The following is a 19,633-nucleotide window of genomic DNA, read 5'->3' as shown; positions in this document are numbered from 1 at the left end:
ATAATCCTCTCTTCCACATCTCCAGCTGCTCCCCATGAGAGGTCAGCGAGAGGAGCCTCTGCAAACTATATCTGCAAAGTCTCCAAAATGAAGCCAAACCCAACCAATCAGGGCCAAATTTACCCAAAGCTTTTGCACTTGTTGCACCTCCCTTTATTTCATCTTTCGTTCAACACTCTGTTATATTCCGATTGGAAAATAAAAGGTGCAAACTTTCTGCACTGATTAGTGAATCTGGCCCTATGGTCCCCACCCCATTTCTCACTACTACCAGCCCAAACTTCTGTATTACTGTGTGAAACAGTTATGATTGAGACCACCAAAGTAGAGAAAGAGAGTGATATGAGATGCAGATGAACAAGAGGAGAGATATGCAACACCGAAGACTGCATGGCGAAGACTGCAATGTAGCTGAAAGTGGAGATGTCTGCAGACATGCCTAAGACATATTTCTCTCTCCATTTGGATGAGCTGCAGTATACACGACCTGCCTCAAGCTGGGTTAGAAACGCTTGACCCAAATATTTAACACTTGGCATCTTTAATAACATCTTCAATGTACAACGTTCCCTGAAAATTTGAGCTCTAACTCTGAAATTAGTGAATGTCAGAGGGCCAGTGTTTTTACACTGGCCTAGCTAACCTTCCTTCAGGTTACCAGGTGCTCCCTGGGAAAAGGCCACAGCTAAGGGCAAATGTGGACACTAGCCCTCCGCAGCCTTCCTCCCTCAACTCAGTTAACAGCACGTCTACTCGGACAAAAGGTGCTAATAACTCCAAACTGATATTTGATAATAGCTGGTTATTAATACCCGTTGTAGAAGTACGGTTGTTGTGGAGTGAAAAGGCAGTAAGAGTCGGTAAAACCCAGTTTTAAAGTACACATTTAGGCTTCGGTCGGTTAGAAAGATCTGACGCTACAGATGTAGGATCTTAATTTGAGCCAGTTTGCTACAGCGGGAAAATAATCCTGCAGCAACATGAATTGTGAAGTATTATGTGGATTATAATTAATGGGCATTTTTGTAGGGGTTGATACATTTTTCGGGAAAATCAAGTCTAAAATTTCCAAGTGGAAATAACAAACCTCAGAAACCTTTTTAAACCTCAAATATACTACAAGTTTTACGTTTCCTGAAATGCAGGAAAGTTCTCCTGCAACAGGGTGTAACGATCCAACATATGTAAAATAACTCCATTCATTCACCTCCAACAACATGACCCAAGCTCTTTCCCTGTAAGGATCGGCTGAAGCGGAGAACAGTAGTGGAAAAAGTACCCAATTAACATACTTGAGTAAAAGTAAAAATACTTTTATAGAAAATGACTCAAGTAAAAGTGAAAGTCACCCAGTAAAATTCTACTTGAGTAAAAGTCTAAAAGTATTTGGTTTGAAATATACTTAAGTATCAAAAGTAAATGCAATTGCTAAAATATACTTAAGTATGAAAAGTAAAAGTATAAATCATTTCAAATTCCTTATATTAAGCAAACCAGACAGCATAATTTTCTTGTTTATTTTAATTTACAGATAGCCAGGGGCACACTTCAACACTCAGACAAAATTTACAAAAAAATCATGTGTTAAGTGAGTCCGTCAGAACAGAGGCAGTAGGAATGACCAGGGATGTTCTCTTGATAAGTGTGTGAATTTGACAATTTTCCTGTCCTGCTATGTATTACAAATGTAACGAGTTTCCAAATAGAGCACTAACGGTTGCAGCAGTTGTAACAGTCTGAACCTTCATGTGTTTTATCACCACATATACTGGTGAAATTCCTGTGCTTAAACTGTATACAGCAATTCACCATTGAAAAATGTAAGAATTTACAGAGGTACTTAAAAAGGTTATTTAGCAAGCAAATATTCTGCTATACAGAGGGAGTAAAAGGGTCCAAAGACTCCAAATAGCTACATTTAAAGGTCCAATGCAGCCATTTTTATCTCAATATCAAATTGTACCTAAAGCAGACATTGCCATTGGCTGCATGGAGTGGAGCGTTAAGAGAAATCCCAATGCAGCCTTGTTTACAAGTTCAATCACTGGAATTTGAGATGTAATCTACACCTCGATTAGGATGATAGAAATCCTCATGATTTAGTTTATTGATTTTTCAAATTGAGAGTAATTGTTTCAATATACTCTACACTTTCTTGTTTTGAACTTATAATGCGAGATGGGCAGGTGTGGCTTTTTGACAACGATCACAAGAGCAGCTGCTCACCGATTTGACGGCTCGTAACAAAGGCTGCATGCCGTTATTACTACTGTGTCTCTGCACATCCAATGGCAATGTCCGTGACAGCTATAATGCCGGGAGGCGTTTGGTGATTTGACAGCTCCAATGCAGTTACACCTCCGACATCGCCTTCATTAAAACAATGTTGTCAGTTATCATGGGTTAAGGCAGAACTGATTAAATGTAGCTTAGTGGAGCATTTTTTCAAGTGTAAAACCAAAAAGCAACATACAAACAATCTATGTTTTTGTGATTGTGTCAGGTTGAATGTGTTTGTACTTGGTCATGTCATTATGTAGGTAGAGAAATTTGAATTGCACCTTTAAAAATGTTTGTACATATTACATTAAGAACAGATTGCCCATCCACAGGAACAAGATTCCTAGACCAACATTGGAACAACAAAGTGTAACATAGAAGAGCAACAATAGTCCACATACAAAATGACAGCAGTTCAAATAATCAAAGTTGAAAAACAACATTGAAAGGATGGCTGAATGAGCATCGAGTCCATCTTTGGCATTTCCCCGAACCACAAGAGGAACATTCGTCATCATCGACATCGATGGATTGCTAAAATGTGTGTGTGTGCGCGCGTTCTAGATTTCACTGTTCTCCATCAGACATGGGTCAGCTAGTTGGAGAGAGAGGGGTCAGATCTGAAAGAGAAAACAGAACAGAAACTGAAATTAGCACAAAACTAAGTAATAAAATTGACTGGGGATCAATAAAGTTAATTTACATTTTGACTGGAAAGGTCTCTCGGAGGCAACCTTACATAGAAATAGAACATGTATGTAACCTATATCATATATAGTGTATGTATTAAATATATCTGTATGCAACCTTACCTCAGAGCGGGTGGAGGACATGTGGGTTTTATCAAGTTACTCTGAAAGAGAGCCTCTGTCATCCAGGAGAGGGCACTAGAACAGTACTCCAACTGGGAATGAGAGAGAGGGAGGGAGGGTGAGAGGGGTGACAATGACAGATTGGCTCTGTACAGTGCTGAGCACGCAGATACAACAGCAGCAATCCAAATGCAGAGAGAGAGAAACCAGAGGAGGCACATTGGGCCTGTCATGCCAAATAATGTCCCCAGGCCAAATAATGTCCTCCTCTGCATCAGAATGGGATTCGATAAACTATTAGCGTCCGTTGCTATATCAATGGTGTGATGACCTAATAATTTGAATTTTGGAGGTCATTACAGCCTAAATGACGTTCTTTTCATCATCGTTATGCAGACAAGGCTGATTTCTGCGACAATTTCGCTGTTTAAATAAGTTTTGTTTAGCTAATAAAATGAAAACAACATTAATTCAAACTACTTTTGGGTACCTTGTTAACATTACAACATGAAATCCATGTCTTAAATGTTGCTACCTTTTGGGAAATGGGGCAAAAACGTGTAATCTGCTTGACACTTTACAGTTACTTACCTTACAGATCACGAAGTCAGTTAATTTCCACTCCATTCATATGCGAATCAGTTTGATAGATACACTGGCTTGTCTGGCTGTCATGTTTTTATTTTAACCTGCCCTTATCAACACCGAAATAATACAATTTCAGTAGTCCTCTATTATGATTAAAAATATACATATCTCGCATAGCTCATTAGTACCTCCTTGTGGTTGAATATATAGTAACTTTAGGATGTTAAATGTTTTGGAAAATGAAACCTCTTGAAACTGCTTTTTATCTATCTGAATATTTTCTTCACTGTCTGGAAACAAGATTTAATAGTGGCTGAGACCATACTATTTAAGAATATAAAGATGTTTATCTTTTCACCAAATTGCCGAGGGGAAATGTCATTACCACTACATCATAAAATGTGCTATTTTAGTTGAAAAGGAAATTACCGAAATTGTGCATATGGTATTTTATATAATATTTCACAAGAATTTAATTTTTTTCATGTTATTGATTTACTATTTGGAAGTTTTCTTAATCATATGTATTAATCATTGTCATGTCTAAATATGCCTTGATGATACTCAGAAACATGTATTTACCACATCAAAATCTTAAGATAATTTCTAAAGGAATGTAAAATATTGAGAACAAGCATATAAGGTTGACATTTGGGAAAAATCATCAATATCAATTGTAATTTAATGCACCTTTATCTCAAAAATATGTACCTTGATGGTAATGACTTAGTATTGTGGTAATGACAGAGTGGTGGAAATGCCATTTCATATAAAACTGATATTTAAAATACCATTTGGAACTCGGTAGTGAGTGTTACATCACAGGACAGACAATTTTTACAAGCTTCAGCACTTGGCGGTTCCGTTCAGGTGCTTCTACACCTGCATTGCTTGCTGTTTGGGGTTTTAGGCTGGGTTTCTGTACAGCACTTTGAGATATAAGCTGATGTAAGAAGGGCTATATAAATAAATGTGATTTGATTTAAGCTTGTGTGGCCTACCACTTCGTGGATGAGCCGTTGTTGCTCCTTGATGCTACCACTTCACAATAACAGTACTTACAGTTGACCTTGGCAGCTCTAGCAGGGCAGAAATTTGACGAACTGGCTTGTTGGAAAGGTGACATCCTATGACGGTGCCATGTTGAAAGTCACTGAGCTCTTAAGTATGGACCATTCTACTGCCAATGTTTGTCTAGAGTGGCTATGTGCTCGATTTTATACCCTTTTCAGCAATGGGTGTGGCAGAAATTGCCAAATCCACTAATTTGATGGGGTGTCCACATACTTTTTATATAGAGAGTACAGTTGAAGTCGGAAGTTTTCATACACTTAGGTTGGAGTCATTAAAACTCGTTTTTCAACCACTCTACAAATGTCTTGTTAACAAACTGTAGTTTTGGCAAGTCGGTTAGGACATCTACTTTGTGCATGACACAAGTAATTTTTCCAACAATTGTTTACAGACAGATTATTTCACTTATAATTTACCGTATCATAATTCCAGTGGGTCAGAAGTTAACATACACTAAGTTGACTGCGCCTTTAAACAGCCTGGAAAATTCCAGAAAATGTCATAGCTTTAGAAGCTTCTGATAGGTTAATTGACATCATTTGAGTCAATTAGAGGTGTACCTGTGGATGTATTTCAAGGTCTACCTTCAAATTCAAGGCCTCTTTGCTTGACATCAAAGGAAAATCTAAAGAAATCAGCCAAGCCCTCAGAAAAAAAACATTGTAGACCTCCACAAGTCTTGTTCATCCTTGGGAGCAATTTCCAAATGCCTGAAGGTACCACATCATCTGTACAAACAATAGTGCGCAAGTATAAACACCATGGGCCACGCAGCCGTCATACCGTTCTGTCTCCTAGAGATGAACATACTTTAGTGCGAAAAGTGCAAATCAATCCCAGAACAACAGCAAAGGACCTTGTGAAGATGCTGGAGGAAACAGGTACAAAAGTATCTATATCCACAGTAAAACGAGTCCTATATCGACATAACCTGAAATGCCGCTCAGCAATGAAGAAGCCACTGCTCCAAAACCACCATAAAAAAGCCAGACTACGGTTTGCAACTGCACATGGGGACAAAGATAGTACTTTTTGGAGAAATATCCTCTGGTCTGATGAAACAAAAATATAACTGTTTGGCCATAATGACCATCGTTTTGTTTGGAGGAAAAAGGGGGATGCTTGCAAGCCGAAGAACACCATCACAACTGTGAAGCACGGGGGTGGCAACATCATGTTGTGGGGGTGCTTTGCTGCAGGAGGAACTGGTGTACTTCACAAAATAGATGGCATCGTGAGGAGGAAAATTATGTGGATATATTGAAGCATCATCTCAAGACATCAGTCAGGAAGTTAAAGCTTGGTCGCAAATGGGTCTTCCAAATGGACAATGACCCCAAGCATACATCCAAAGTTGTGGCAAAATGTCTTAAGGACAACAAAGTCAAGGTATTAGAGTAGCCATCACAAAGCACTGACCTCAATCCCATAGAAGATTTGTGGGCAGAACTGAAAAAGCATGTGCAAGCAAGGAGGCCTACAAACCTGACTCAGTTACACCAGCTCTGTCAGGAGGAATGGGCCAAAATTCACCCAACTTATTGTGGGAAGCTTGTGGATGGCTACCCGAAATATTTGACCCAAGTTAAACAATTTAAAGGCAATGCTACCAAATACTAATTGAGTGTATGTAAACTTCTGACCCACTGGGCATGTGATGAAAGAAATAAAAGCTGAAATAAATCACTCTACTATTATTCTGACATTTCACATTCTTAAAATAAAGTGGTGATCCTAACTGACCTAAGACAGGGAATTGTTACTAGGATTGAATGTCAGGAATTGTGAAAAACTGAGTTTAAATGTATTTGGCTAAGGTGTACGTAAACCCCCAACAAGGGGGCAGCTTGTGCAAATGTTTCCCCGGCTTGTGCAGAAAACGTGATCTCAAAGATCAAAAGATCTCTAGACATCTTTGAAAGACAGTCTTTTGTCTTAAAGGGGCAGTGTTGTATTTTGAGACATACTTGATTAAGCTAAGTAGCCAATAGTCAGAGGGTAGCATAATTTGTCAGATTTCTTTTGTTATAATGGTATGGGAATAATAAAAAAATGTATTTTGTAAAGTGGTTTCTTGCATCAAACAATACAACATTTCCAGTCATCTCCTTGTCTGAAGAACAAGTGGAAAACAGGGTGATGTCAAGCCCTGCATGGTTTTTTTTCTCCAAAAGTCTCATGGAATTTAGGCCTACATTGAGCACCACACATTGGCTGCTACTGTAGGCTGAATGATAGAACAGCTATTTTCATGTTAAAATGTTTTAGGATGGATTTTCTCAATTGTTTTTGATGGTATGCCACTGGTAGGCCTACATTATGATCAAATAGCCACAGTAGCGTACTTGGCCATTGTTAAAACTGTACCTTAAAGAGGGTACAGCCTTAGGGGTCTCAGTAAAAGTCTGCTGGAAGTTGCACATCATTTTCACAACGTTCAGGTTTGTGCTCAGCCGACCTTAAATTTGCTCAGTACCGAAACAAAGAGGGAACATTGCCCTCCTCCCAATTCAATTAACCCCTGGCTATCAGATTACAACAAGGTTTACGAGTTCAAATGGAGACATCAAATTCAAAGCAATTTGTGCACTGCCTAAATGGCTGACTTGCAAAACAAACTGGCACTGTCTCCAATTTCTAAAAGTGAGAAAAAAGGCTGCAGGCTGACAGCTGCTCTCCGAGTGACGCTTTGCATGGTCCTAAAGTCATTTTAATCAGGATTGGAATGATTTTAGCCTACTTTGTTGTTGCTTACTTTACATTTTTTGCCTTGAGCTAGGGTATGGCGACTGCCCCTGATAGAAATGTGCCGTTTTCACATATGTAGACACGGTTTAGTGCTGGAGATGATGAATAGGAGGTTGAAAAGTGTCCAAGTTCATACAAAAAAACATTACACGTATAGTGAGGTCTTGATTTTGTCTAAAGTAACGGTTAGCAAATTACATAAATTGAGAAAGCTCACTTTATTTAACCTCATTGCCAACTTGTAGATTTTTGCTGTATAGATCATGTATTGTGGATGTTTTCAATGTATTTCCAACACTTTCAGATAATGTGATTAGTTATAAAAAATAAAAATGGTGCATTAAAATGTCAAAAAGTTGATAAAACTGATTAACTCTGACAGCCTTAATAATTCTATACTTATATAATGTTGAGGTGCTCTTGATGTTGCTTGGAGTTGACTCTTTTGGGACTGTCTCATTGGTTCCAATTCTGACAAGTCAAACACTTGTAGAGAAACTGACTGAGGTGTTCACTCACGAACTAACTACCGGAGACCTGACAATGAAAGGAAAGAGCGTGTGCTGATATATCCACCAGTTTACACATCCCAGGCACCCAACACACGTTGACTCACCTTCTATATCTTCAACTTCCAACACGATTCTATTTCTTGGGCGTCAACGAGTAAAACATTTTATATTTTGATTATGACTTAAAATAAGCTCTAACCTAGTAGAAAATGGAACGTGTGAAACCACCAAGCTACAGAAGACTTCATTTTCATGGTTGCTTTCAGTCAGCTCTGACGTCACAATTTATATGCTTTCAATGTGTATTACCGTTTTATTTTGTCTGTTTATTTACTGATAGCACTAATAGAAACCAATGACGACCCAGACTAAGCAGAGTAGTAGCGTGAAATTGCACCTAAAAACATGTTGAGTTTACAAACATTAAGAACACCTGCTCTTTCCATGACATATACTGACCAGGTGAAAGCTATGATCCCTTATTGATGTCACTTGTTAAATCCACTTCAGTGTAGATGAAGGGGAGGACAGGTTAAAGAAGGATTTTTAAACCTTGAGACAAGGATTGTGTATGTGTGCCATTCAGAGGGTGAATGGGCAAGACTAAATATTTAAGTGCCTTTGAACTGGGTATGGTATTAGGTGCCAGGCGCACCGGTTTGTGTCAAGAACTGCAACACTGCTGGGTTTTTCCACGTGCAACAGTTTCCCATGTGTATCAATGGTCCACCCCTCAAAGGACATCCAGCCAATTTGACAACTGTGGGAAGCATTGGAGTCAACGTGGGCCAGCATCCCTGTGGAACGCTTTGGACACCTTGTAAATTCCATGCCCCGACAAATTGAGGCTGTTCTGAAGGCATAAGGGGATGTGCAAGTACAACTCAATATTAGAAATAATGTTTGGTGAACTCAGTGTAGGCCTAGGATTTCAAGCTTTTGGTTGATAAGGGAAGGGGATGGAACTGGGCCTTAGTCAAAAAGTTGATGAAAACTGATTAAATCTGACAGCCTTAATAATTATATACTTACATAGTTTTGAGGTGCTCTTGATGGAGTTGACTCTTTTGGGACTATTCCATTGGTTCCAATTCTGACTGCCTGACTGGTCAAACAGTTATAGAGATAAACTGACAGGAGTGTTCACCCACTAACAGAGACCTGACAATGAAAGTAACAAACGCGTTGATACATCCAACATAGTACACACATCCCAGTCACCCAACACACGTTGACTCATCACATAGCTTCAACTTCCAATGTGTAAACCCATCAAGTCGCAGAAGTACCTCATTTTCATGGTTGCTTTTAACAGTCAGCTCTGACGTCACAAGTCATCTGCTTTCAATGTTTAATTCGATGTCCGTTTATTGACGGATAACTCATTTGTGGTCATGGACTAAAAAAATTACTCACTAACACTAATAGAAACCAATGGAGACTCAAACAGACTAAGCACAGAGTAAGTGTCAAATTGCACCTAAAATCTATGGTCAGTTTTGCAGTTCCCTACTTTAATGGGTAGGGTAAGGATTGTGTGGAGGATAAAACTGATCCTAGATCTGCCTCTGTGTATGACAGAGAGCGATACACACAGATGCGTACAATTTCTTTAGGCTGCAAAGTGGCTCTTCTTTTAACTAAAGTGTTTACATTCTTACATAACTTAAACATTACCTACAGTATTTAAGCCTGGTTCAGAAACAGCCCTTATAAAGAATCTATTACAAACAGTTCACTCAGTCAGTGACAGGTATGCTGCAAGCCTGTAAAATCCATAGCTTGTAGGACAGTGACACCTTGCGTTCATTTATTTCACTCTCTGCCTAAGCACTGATCAGAGTACAAAAACCTTCAGGATTGGTTTCCCGGACATAGAGTAAGCCTGGTCTTGGACTTAAAGCGAACTCGATAGAGAATCTCCTGTGCTCAGGAAAACGCCCCTCAGAGTACAGACTTCAAAAAAGAGACAGGAACAGAAAATCAAGTGTCAAATCTCTATATTTAAACCAGCCGACCAACAACCTGACTATTTGACAGGTTTATACCACACAGAGAGAAAGGAGAGTCAGTGTAGTGTAGTGTACTTACAGTATGTACAGTATGTGTGCGCGCACGTGTGTGTATGCATGTGTGTTCTGCATCGCTCCCATAAACATTGTCGTTTTTTTAATTCATATACTGCGTGTGTATATTTTGCAGATATCTACGCAATATTTCTGTACAGCAAGACACACAGGAGACGAGAGAGGGGGCGGGGGGTGGTTACGAGTTTACATGGGGACAGCAAATAGGGAGGTGAATAAAACAAAATGTCACTCTACGGCCTCAGTGGGCCCAGTCACGTGCAAAGAGTGGGCAGCAGAACCAATGGGAGTAGGGTGAGAGCGACCCCTGGTCCAATCAATAGGAGGAATCCATCTCTCTGTCCTCCCTCACTTCCTCATCCATCTTTCGACCGTGCTTCCTGAAGTACTTGTACCTCTGAACATAAAGCTTGACCAGGTTGCTCACCTTGACCGGGTTGATCTCTCCCTTTCGACTGTGGCAGATCTGAGAAGCAGAGACAACCACACACACCGGTCGGTATTAGTCATAAACACACTATATCAAATTGCTGTTAAACTAACTACACAGTAATTACGCTAGGCTGTAATTACTTACAATGTAACGTAATTACATCTTCCAATTGTTATTGTGTTGGAACATAGTTACATATTCTGCATTATAAACCGGATAGTTTGCATCCTGGATGCTTAATGGCTGAAACAGTATTCCAGCCTTGTGTATATTAGACAATATACCACGGGTATGATGCAAAAATACTTGTTTACTGTCCTTTTTTAGGTTGGAAACCAGTTTATAATAGCAATAAGGCACCTCTGAGGTTTGTGGTATATGGCCAATATACAGTTTCGCGTCGTGCATAAGAACAGCCCTAGGCCAATGCCGTTTTAGAGAAATTGTCAGTATGTCTAACTGGCCTAACACTGAACAAAAATATAAACACAACATACAACAATTTCAAAGATTTTACTGAGTCACAGATAAGGAAATCAATTAAATAAATAAATTAGGCTGTAATCTATGGATTTCACATGACTGGAAATACAGATATGCATCTATTGGTCACAGATACCTTAAAAAAAAGTATGGGCGTGGATTAGAAAACCAGTCAGTATTTCGTGCGACCACCATCTGCCTTATGCAGCGCGAGACATTTCCGTCGCATAGAGTTGATCAGGCTGTTGATTGTGGCCTGTGGAATGTTGTCCCACTCTTCAATGGCTGTGAGAAGTTGATGGATATTGGCGGGAACTGGAACACCCTGTCGTAAACATCGACCCAGAGCATCCCAAACATGCTCAATGCGTGACATATCTGGTGAGTGTGCAGGCCATGGAAGAACTGGGACATTTCCAGCTTCCAGGAATTGTGTACAGATCCTTGCGAAATGGGGGCATGCGTTATTATGCTGAAACATGAGGTGACGGCGGCAGATGAATGGCACGACAATGGGCCTCAGGATCTCATCACATTATCTCTGTTCATTCAAATTGCCTTCGAGAAAATGCAATCGTGTTAGTTGTCCGTAGTTTATGCCTGCCCGTACTATAACCCCACCCCCACCATGGGGCACTCCGTTCACAACACTGACTCCCACACAATGCCACACACGCTGTCTGCCATCTGCCCAGTACAATTGAAACCGGGATTCATCCGTGAAGAGCACACTTCTCCAGCTTGCCAGTGGCCATCAAAGGTGAGCATTTGCCCACTGAAGTCAGTTACGACGCCAAAACTGTAGTCAGGTCAAGACCCTGGTGAGGACTACAAGCATGCAGATGAGCTTCCCTGAGACAGTTTGACAGTTTGCGCAGAAATTCTTAGGTTGTGCATACCCACAGTTTCATCAGCTGTCCGGGTGGCTGGTCTCAGACAATCCCGCAGGTGAAAAAGACGGATGTGGAAGTCCCGGGCTGGAGTGGTTACACATGGTCTACGGTTGTGAGGCCAGTTAGACATACTGCTAAATTCTCTAAAACGGCATTGGAGGTTTCTTATGAACATTACATTCTCTGGCAACAGATATGGTGGACATACCTGCAGTCAGCATGCCCATTGCACGCTCCATCAAAACTTGAGACATCCTTGGCAGTGACAAAACGGCACATTTTAGAGTGGCCTTTTCTTGTTCCCAGCACAAGGTGCAACTGTGTAATGATCATGCTGTTTAATAATCTTCTTGATATGCCACACCTGTCAGGTGGATGGATTTTCTTGGCAAAATAGAAATGCTCACTAACAGAGCTGTAAACAAATTTGTGCACAAAATTGAGAAATAAGCTTTTTGTGCATATGTTACTTTTTTAATATTTTATTTCAGCTCATGAAACCAACACTTAACCTGTTGCATTTATATTTTTGTTCAGTGTATTGGCCAATATATCACACCTCCTCGGACCTTATTGCTTAAATATAATACACTACCTCTGGCCTTATTTATGAAGTCTACTTCCAACAACTGCCAATACCTGTTTGTGGAAATTCTATAAACATTCACAAACCAGTCAAAAGTAATTGTATCGACACCACTCAGTCTAGTAATTACGCCAATCTTTTAACATTGTCTTAGCCAATCTTTTAAAATGTTACAAACAGGTTGTTTTTCCTATGGAACAAAATGCACCTACACTCCGTTACTGAGAGACACTACAGCCTAAACCCAAAAGCCTGACCATTGCTGAGCAGACTTTTTTGTTCCAGCCCAGCACTAACACACCTGATTCAACTACTGAGCCAACTGTTTATCAAGTCATTCATAGAATAAGGTGTTTTACACCATCGAATAACAAAGTTAACAACACTGTGCTAAGCCACGTAACAACACTGTGCTAAACCACGTAACAGCGTACTTAAACCATGTAATAACATAACATTGTGCTAAACCATGTAATAAAGTAATGCAGCTAAAGCAGGTTTATGGTTAGAGGGCTGGGTTACCTTGTGCACTGCCTTCCTCAGGATGTCCTTGTAGTCGTCCTTGTTGATGTCTTTACGCTGGTAGTAAGGCTTAATAGCCAGCTTCACCTCCTCCACCGCACGCTCCTGAGTGTGGAGCTTCTTCAGGTACTGAGAGCGAGAGAAATGAAATAAGAGGTGCAGTACTAGTGTTGCACGGTATACCGATACATCAGTACTTTTTAGATACCAGAACATGAAAAACTGTTTTGCAGTAGAATTAGTTACTTTCGGTACTTCTGTCAAATGTGTCTCACGGATCAAGCCGTTCTTATCAGCGCAGTCGACCCCTTATTATAGAGCGCACAGTGCCTGCTCCACTTGCGAGCCTGCACTGGGAGTCTGGGCTGCATCATATAAGCTCCCACTCATACTGCACAGAAGTTAAAAGAGTTGAATAATGCGACAAGGCATGTAGATGTTGAAACTGTTAATTACTGTTCGCAAAACAAAGTCGATACAGGCTAGAACCCTTTACAATGGAAGAATATACCGATAGTGTCCAGCTTTGTAGGCTAACTTTCCTTGCTAGGTGACAGCTAAAGCTAACATCGATTCACTACCCTAGACTTTGTTTGTGATGATATGCAACTAAGGCATAATATATTGATTTCATAGCTGATTGCCAATAAAAACTTTATGGATTCACTTAGTCGGTCTCTTTCTCATCTCTCCAAAAGATGTACATTTTACATTTTAGACACAAAATGTCCAAAAGATGATCTATTGCTTCAGCGAACTGCCTGCCTCCCTGTGGCTCAGTTGGTAGAGCATGGTGTTTGCCACGCCAGCATAGGTGTGCAACGCCAGGGTTGTGGGTTCGATTCCCACTGGGGGCCAGTACAAAAAAAAAAATCCATGAAATGAAATGTATGCTCTGGATAAGAGCGTCTGCTAAATGACTAAAATGTAAATGTAATGTAATGACATCATTACTCATTAAAGAGACAAAGCTACTTCTAAGCAAATGCTGTTGATGAATACAATAAAATGTGTCCCAAAATGGAAGGGAAATGGTTTGTCATCTGTAGCCCCATGGAATCACCCAAAAACAAGCTCAATAACTCAATGCATGCACACACTCCTATTGAATATGCATTCACCTGTATTGTGGATATGCTACAGATTTATTTACCATTCAAATAAATGATTACCATTATGTAGTTAGATAGTTTGACTTAGGTAAAAACAGATTGCATAATTGATTCATTAATGCACACATGGCTGTCTCTGAAAAGAAAAACATGTAAAAAAAAAAAATGCAAATGTGTTGATATTGAACTCAAGATGCCCAACAATTGAACAGAGCAGTAGCTGAGCATATCTGTCTGGATCATGTGCCATTCTGTAACTTTAGCTAATATGCCTTTTTTTGCCACGGTATCGTTTTGGTATCGAGCATCGTGATACTAAACCTAGTATCAGTAATGAAGTCAACATTCTAGTATTGTGCCAACACTATGCAGTACTGTACTGATAGTCAGATGACCTTATTCCTTTCCCCACACACACGTAATTGGAAGATATGGGAGCGGTAGAAAGACATGATTTTTAATGGTGCTACCTTGTCAGGGTCCTTGCTCTCGTTGTCCCAGCCTATATCACTGGAGTCTCCGGACCCTCCCAAGAACCCAGAGGGCATGGGAGGGGGCGGGGTCTGGGCACAGCCACCACCCAAAGACATGCCAAGGTGCAGGTGGCTGGGCGGGGTTTTGGTGCAGCCCACCAATGGTAGAGCGCTGTGCAGGATGAACTGGGCAGGGGTGGGGCCAGGGGAAGGAGGAACCTGGGAGGAGGAAGAAGAGGAAGGGGCATGCTGCGATGAATGGTTCTGATTGGTTTGGGAGAGAATCTGCAAGAGAGAGAGAGATGGAAGGTATGATGAGAAACAGTTGGTCAGATATCGAACACCTTCAAAACAATCCAAGACAAATACGTAACACGTATACAGTGCCTTCAGAAAGTATTTACCTCCTTTGACTTATTCCACATTTTGTTGTGTTACAGCCTGAATTTAAAATGGATTCAATTGAGACTTTGTGTAACTGGCCAACACACAATACCCCACAATGTCAAAGTGGAATTATGCTTTTAGAAATGAAAGGCTGAAGTGTCTTTAGTCAATAAGTATACAACCTCGTCAGCAGGTTCAGGACCAAAAACGTGCTTAACAAGTCACATAAGTTGCATGGACTCACTCTGTGCAATATTTTTTTTATTTCACCAGGTAGGCTAGTTGAGAACAAGTTCTCATTTGCAACTGCGACCTGGCCAAGATAAAGCAGAGCAGTTCGGCACATACAACAACAGAGTTACACATGGAATAAACAAACATAAGGTCAATAATACAGTAGAAAAGGTCTATATACAGTATGTGCAAATGAGGTAGGATAAGGGAGGTAAGGCAATAAATAGGCCATGGTGGCGAAGTAATTACAATATAGCAATTAAACACTGCAATGGTAGATGTGGAATGGTAGATATGTATATATGAATGTGCAAGTAGAGATATTGGGGTGCGAAGGAGCAAGATAAATAAACACAGTACGGGGATGAGGTAGTTAGATGGGCTATGTACAGGTGCAGTGATCTGTGAGCTGCTCTGACAGCTGGTGCTTAAAGCTAGTGAGGGAGATGTCTCCAGCTTCAGTTATTTTTGCAGTTTGTTCCAGTCATTGGCAGCAGAGAACTGGAAGGAAAGGCGGCCAAAGTAAGAATTGGCTTTGGGGGTGACCAGTGAGATATACCTGCTGGGGCGCGTGCTACGGGTGGGTGCTGCTATGGTGACCAGTGAGCTGAGATAAGGCGGGGCTTTACCTAGCAGAGACTTGTAGATGACCTGGAGCCAGTGGGTTTGGCGACGAGTATCAAGCGAGCGCCAGCCAACGTGAGCGTACAGGTCGCAGTATATGGGGCTTTGGTGACAAAACGGATGGCACTGTGATAGACTAAATTGGATACAGAGTGTTGGAGGCTATTTTGTAAAAGACATCGCCGAAGTCGAGGATCGGTAGGATGGTCAGTTTTACGAGGGTATGTTTGGCAGCATGAGTGAAGGATGCTTTGTTGCGAAATAGGAAGCCGATTCTAGATTTAATTTTGGATTGGAGATGCTTAATGTGAGTCTGGAAGGAGAGTTTACAGTCTAACCAGACACCTAGGTATTTGTAGTTGTCCACATATTCATAAGTCAGAACAGTCCAGAGTAGTGATGCTGGACGGGCGGGCGGGCAGCGATCGTTTGAAGAGCATGCATTTAGTTTTACTTGCATTTAAGAGCAGTTGGAGGCCGCGGAAGGAAAGTTGTATGGCATTGAAGCTTGTCTGGATGTTAGTTAACACAGTGTCCAAAGAAGGGCCAGAGGTACACAGAATGGTGTCGTCTGCGTATAGGTGGATCAGAGAATCCCCAGCAGCAAGAGTGACATCATTGATGTATACAGAGAAGAGAGTCGGCCCGAGAATTGAACCCTACGGCACCCCCATAGAGACAGCCAGAGGTCCGGACAACAGGCCCTCCGATTTGACACACTGAACTCTATCAGAGAAGTAGTTGGTGAACCAGGCGAGGCAATCATTTGAGAAACCAAGGCTGTCGAGTCTGCCAATAAGAATGTGGCGATTGACAGAGTCGAAGGCCTTGGCCAGGTCGATGAAGACGGCTGCACAGTACTGTCTTTTATCGATGGTTATGATATTGTTTAGGACCTTGAGCGTGGCTGAGGTGCACCCATAACCAGCTCTGAAACCAGATTGCATAGCAGAGAAGGTACAGTGGGATTCGAAATGGTCGGTAATATGTTGGTTAACTTGGCTTTCGAACACCTTAGAAAGGCAGGGTAGGATAGATATAGGTCTGTAGCAGTTTGCGTCTAGAGTGTCTCCCCCTTTGAAGAGGGGGATGACTGCGGCAGCTTTCCAATCTTTGGGAATCTCAGACGATACGAAAGAGAGGTTTAACAGTCTAGTGATAGGGGTTGCAACAATTTCGGGCAAATAATTTTAGAAAGAGAGGGTCCAGATTGTCTAGCCCGGCTGATAATAGCATTTAACATGATTTTTGAATGACTTCCCCATCTCTGTAAACCCACACATACAATTATCTGAAAAGGTCCCTCAGTCAAGTAGTGAATTTCAAACACAGATTCAACCACAAAGACCGGGGAGGTTTTCCAATGCCTCGCAGACATTGAACATCCCTTTGCGCATGGTGTAGTTATTAATTACACTTTGAATGGTGCAGCAATACACCCAATCACTAAAAAGATACAGGAGTCCTTCCAAACTCAGTTGCCGGAGAGGAAGGAAACCCCTCAGGGATTTCACCATGAGGCCAATGGGGATAAAAAAAAAAATGTTTAAATCCCCCCCCAATTTCGATCTTGACTCATTGCTGCAACTCCCCAACGGTTTCGGGAGGCGAAGGTCGAGTCATGCGTCCTCCAAAACATGACCCGCCCGCTTAACTCAGAAGCACCAATGTGTGGAAGGAAACACCGTTCACCTGACGACCGAGGTCAGTCTGCAGGCTCCCGGCCCGCCACAAGGAGTCGCTAGAGCACGATGAGCCAAGTAAAGTCCCCCCGGCCCAACCCTCCCCTAACCCGGACGACGCTAGGCCAATTGTGCGCAGCCCTATGGGACTCCCGATCACGGTCGGTTGTGAAACAGCCCGGGATCGAACCCTGAGTATGTAGTGACGCCACTAGCACTGCAATGCAGTGCCTTAAGACAGGTGCGCCACTCAGGAGGCTCGACCAACGGTGAATTTAAAACATTTGCAGGCTGTGATAGGAGAAAACCAACAACATTGTAGTTACGCCTAAATGACAGAGTGAAAAGGAATCCTGTACAGAAAAATAAGGCACTAAAGTAAAACAGCAAAAAAATGTGGCAAAGAAATGAACTTTGTCCTGAATACAAAGCATTATGTTGGTGCTAACAACACATCAGAGTACCACTCTTCATATTTTCCAAGCATGGTGGTGGCTGCATCATGTTATGAGTATGCTGATCATCGGCAAGGACTAGGAATTTTCTTTGTATACAAAGAAACTGAATAGAGCTAAGCAGAGGCAAAATCCTAGAGGATAACGTGGTTCAGTCTGCGTTCCAACAGACACTTGGAGACAAATTCACCTTTCAGCAGGACAATAATCTAGAACACCAGGCAAATGTACACTGGAGTTGCTTACCAAGACAACATTGAATGTTCCTAAGTGGCCGAGTTACAGTTTTGACTTAAATCTGCCTGAAAATCTGACACCGCCTAGTATATAGGTCATAGACGAAAGGAAGCTTGGCCCCAGTGATGTACTAAGCCGTACGCACAACCCTCTGTAGCGCCTTACGGTCAGATGCCGAGCAGTTGCCATACCAGGCGCTGATTCGACCGTACATATTCAAATCAACCCCATCCCAGTCTGCTGTCCCCACATGCTTCAAGATGGCCACCAACTAAATGACTACTGCCCAGTAGCACTCACTTCTGTCCAAAATCATATCACCTCCACCCTACCTGTTACCCTAGACCCACTCCAATTTGCTTACCGCCCCAATAGGTCCACAGACGATGCAATCGCCATCACGCTGCACATTGCCCTATCCCATCTGGACAAGAGGAATACCTATGTAAGAATGCTGTTCATTGACTACCGCACAGCATTCAACACCATAGTGCCCTCCAAACTCATCATTAAGCTTGAGACCCTGGATCTCGACCACAACCTGTGCAACTTGGTCCTGGACTTCCTGACGGGCCGCCCCCCAGGTGGTGAAGGTAGGAAACAACATCTCCACTCCGCTGATCCTTAACACTGGGGCCGCACAAGGGTGTGTTCTCAGCCCTCTCCTATACTCCCTGTTCACCCACGACTGCGTGGCCATGCACGGCTCCAACTCAATCATCAAGTTTGTAGACGACACAAGTGGTAGGCTTGATTACCAACAACAACAACGAGACAGCCTCCAGGGAGGAGGTGAGGGCCCTCGGAGTGTGATGTCAGGAAAATAACCTCTCACTCAATGTCAGCAAAACAAAAGAGATGATTGTGGACTTCAGGAAACAGCAAAGGGAGCACCCCCCTATCTACATCGACGGGACAGCAGTGAAGAAGGTGGAAAGCTTTAAGTTCCTCAGTGTACATATCACGGACAAACTGAAATGGTCCACGCACACAGACAGTGTGGTGAAGAACACACAACAGCGCCTCTTCAACCTCAGGAGGCTGAAAAAAAACGTGGCTTGTCACTGAAAACCCTCACTAACTTTTTACAGGTGCACAACTGAGAGCATCCTGTCGGGCTGTATCACCGCCTGGTATGGCAACCTACCTGCCCTCCAGGACACCTACAACACCCGATGTCACAAGAAGGCAAAAAAGATCATCAAGGACAATAACCACCCGAGCCACTACCTGTTCACCCCGCTTCCATCCAGAAGGCGAGGTCAGTACAAGTGCATCAGAGCTGGGACAGAGAGATTGAAAAACAGCTTCTATCTCAAGGCCATCAGATTGTTAAACAGCCACCACTAGCACATAGAGGCGGCTGCCTACTTACAGACTTGATATCATTGGGCACTTTAATAAAAGGAAC

General features: G+C 41.9%; 1 protein-coding gene across 4 annotated transcripts in view; it reads right to left on the bottom strand.

Moving 5' to 3' along the window:
- Positions 1-1,499: 1,499 nt before the first annotated feature.
- The window catches only part of LOC115192119 (splicing factor, arginine/serine-rich 19), a 29,944-nt gene continuing 11,810 nt past the window's right edge, over positions 1,500-19,633 (bottom strand). The window contains exons 7-12 of one of the 4 annotated variants that reach the window (XR_003877877.1): positions 14,601-14,888; positions 13,019-13,147; positions 10,529-10,567; positions 9,047-9,175; positions 3,093-3,184; positions 1,500-2,900 (exon numbers count right to left, since the gene is read on the bottom strand). Coding sequence is in view for 3 of the 4 variants with exons in the window: in XM_029750272.1 (XP_029606132.1) it covers positions 2,876-2,900; positions 3,093-3,184; positions 10,529-10,567; positions 13,019-13,147; positions 14,601-14,888 (573 nt within the window). In the remaining variant the exon portion in view is untranslated. Of the gene's footprint in view, positions 2,901-3,092; positions 3,185-8,868; positions 9,176-10,528; positions 10,568-13,018; positions 13,148-14,600; positions 14,889-19,633 lie in introns of those variants that run through there. The other 3 variants (XM_029750273.1, XM_029750272.1, XM_029750274.1) reach the window with 3 other exon arrangements.

The sequence above is a fragment of the Salmo trutta genome, chromosome 4, assembly GCF_901001165.1.
Source record: "Salmo trutta chromosome 4, fSalTru1.1, whole genome shotgun sequence".
Taxonomy (NCBI): domain Eukaryota; kingdom Metazoa; phylum Chordata; class Actinopteri; order Salmoniformes; family Salmonidae; genus Salmo; species Salmo trutta.
The sequence above is the reverse complement of the archived record's forward strand: the minus strand, read 5'-3'. Positions and strand labels throughout refer to the sequence as shown.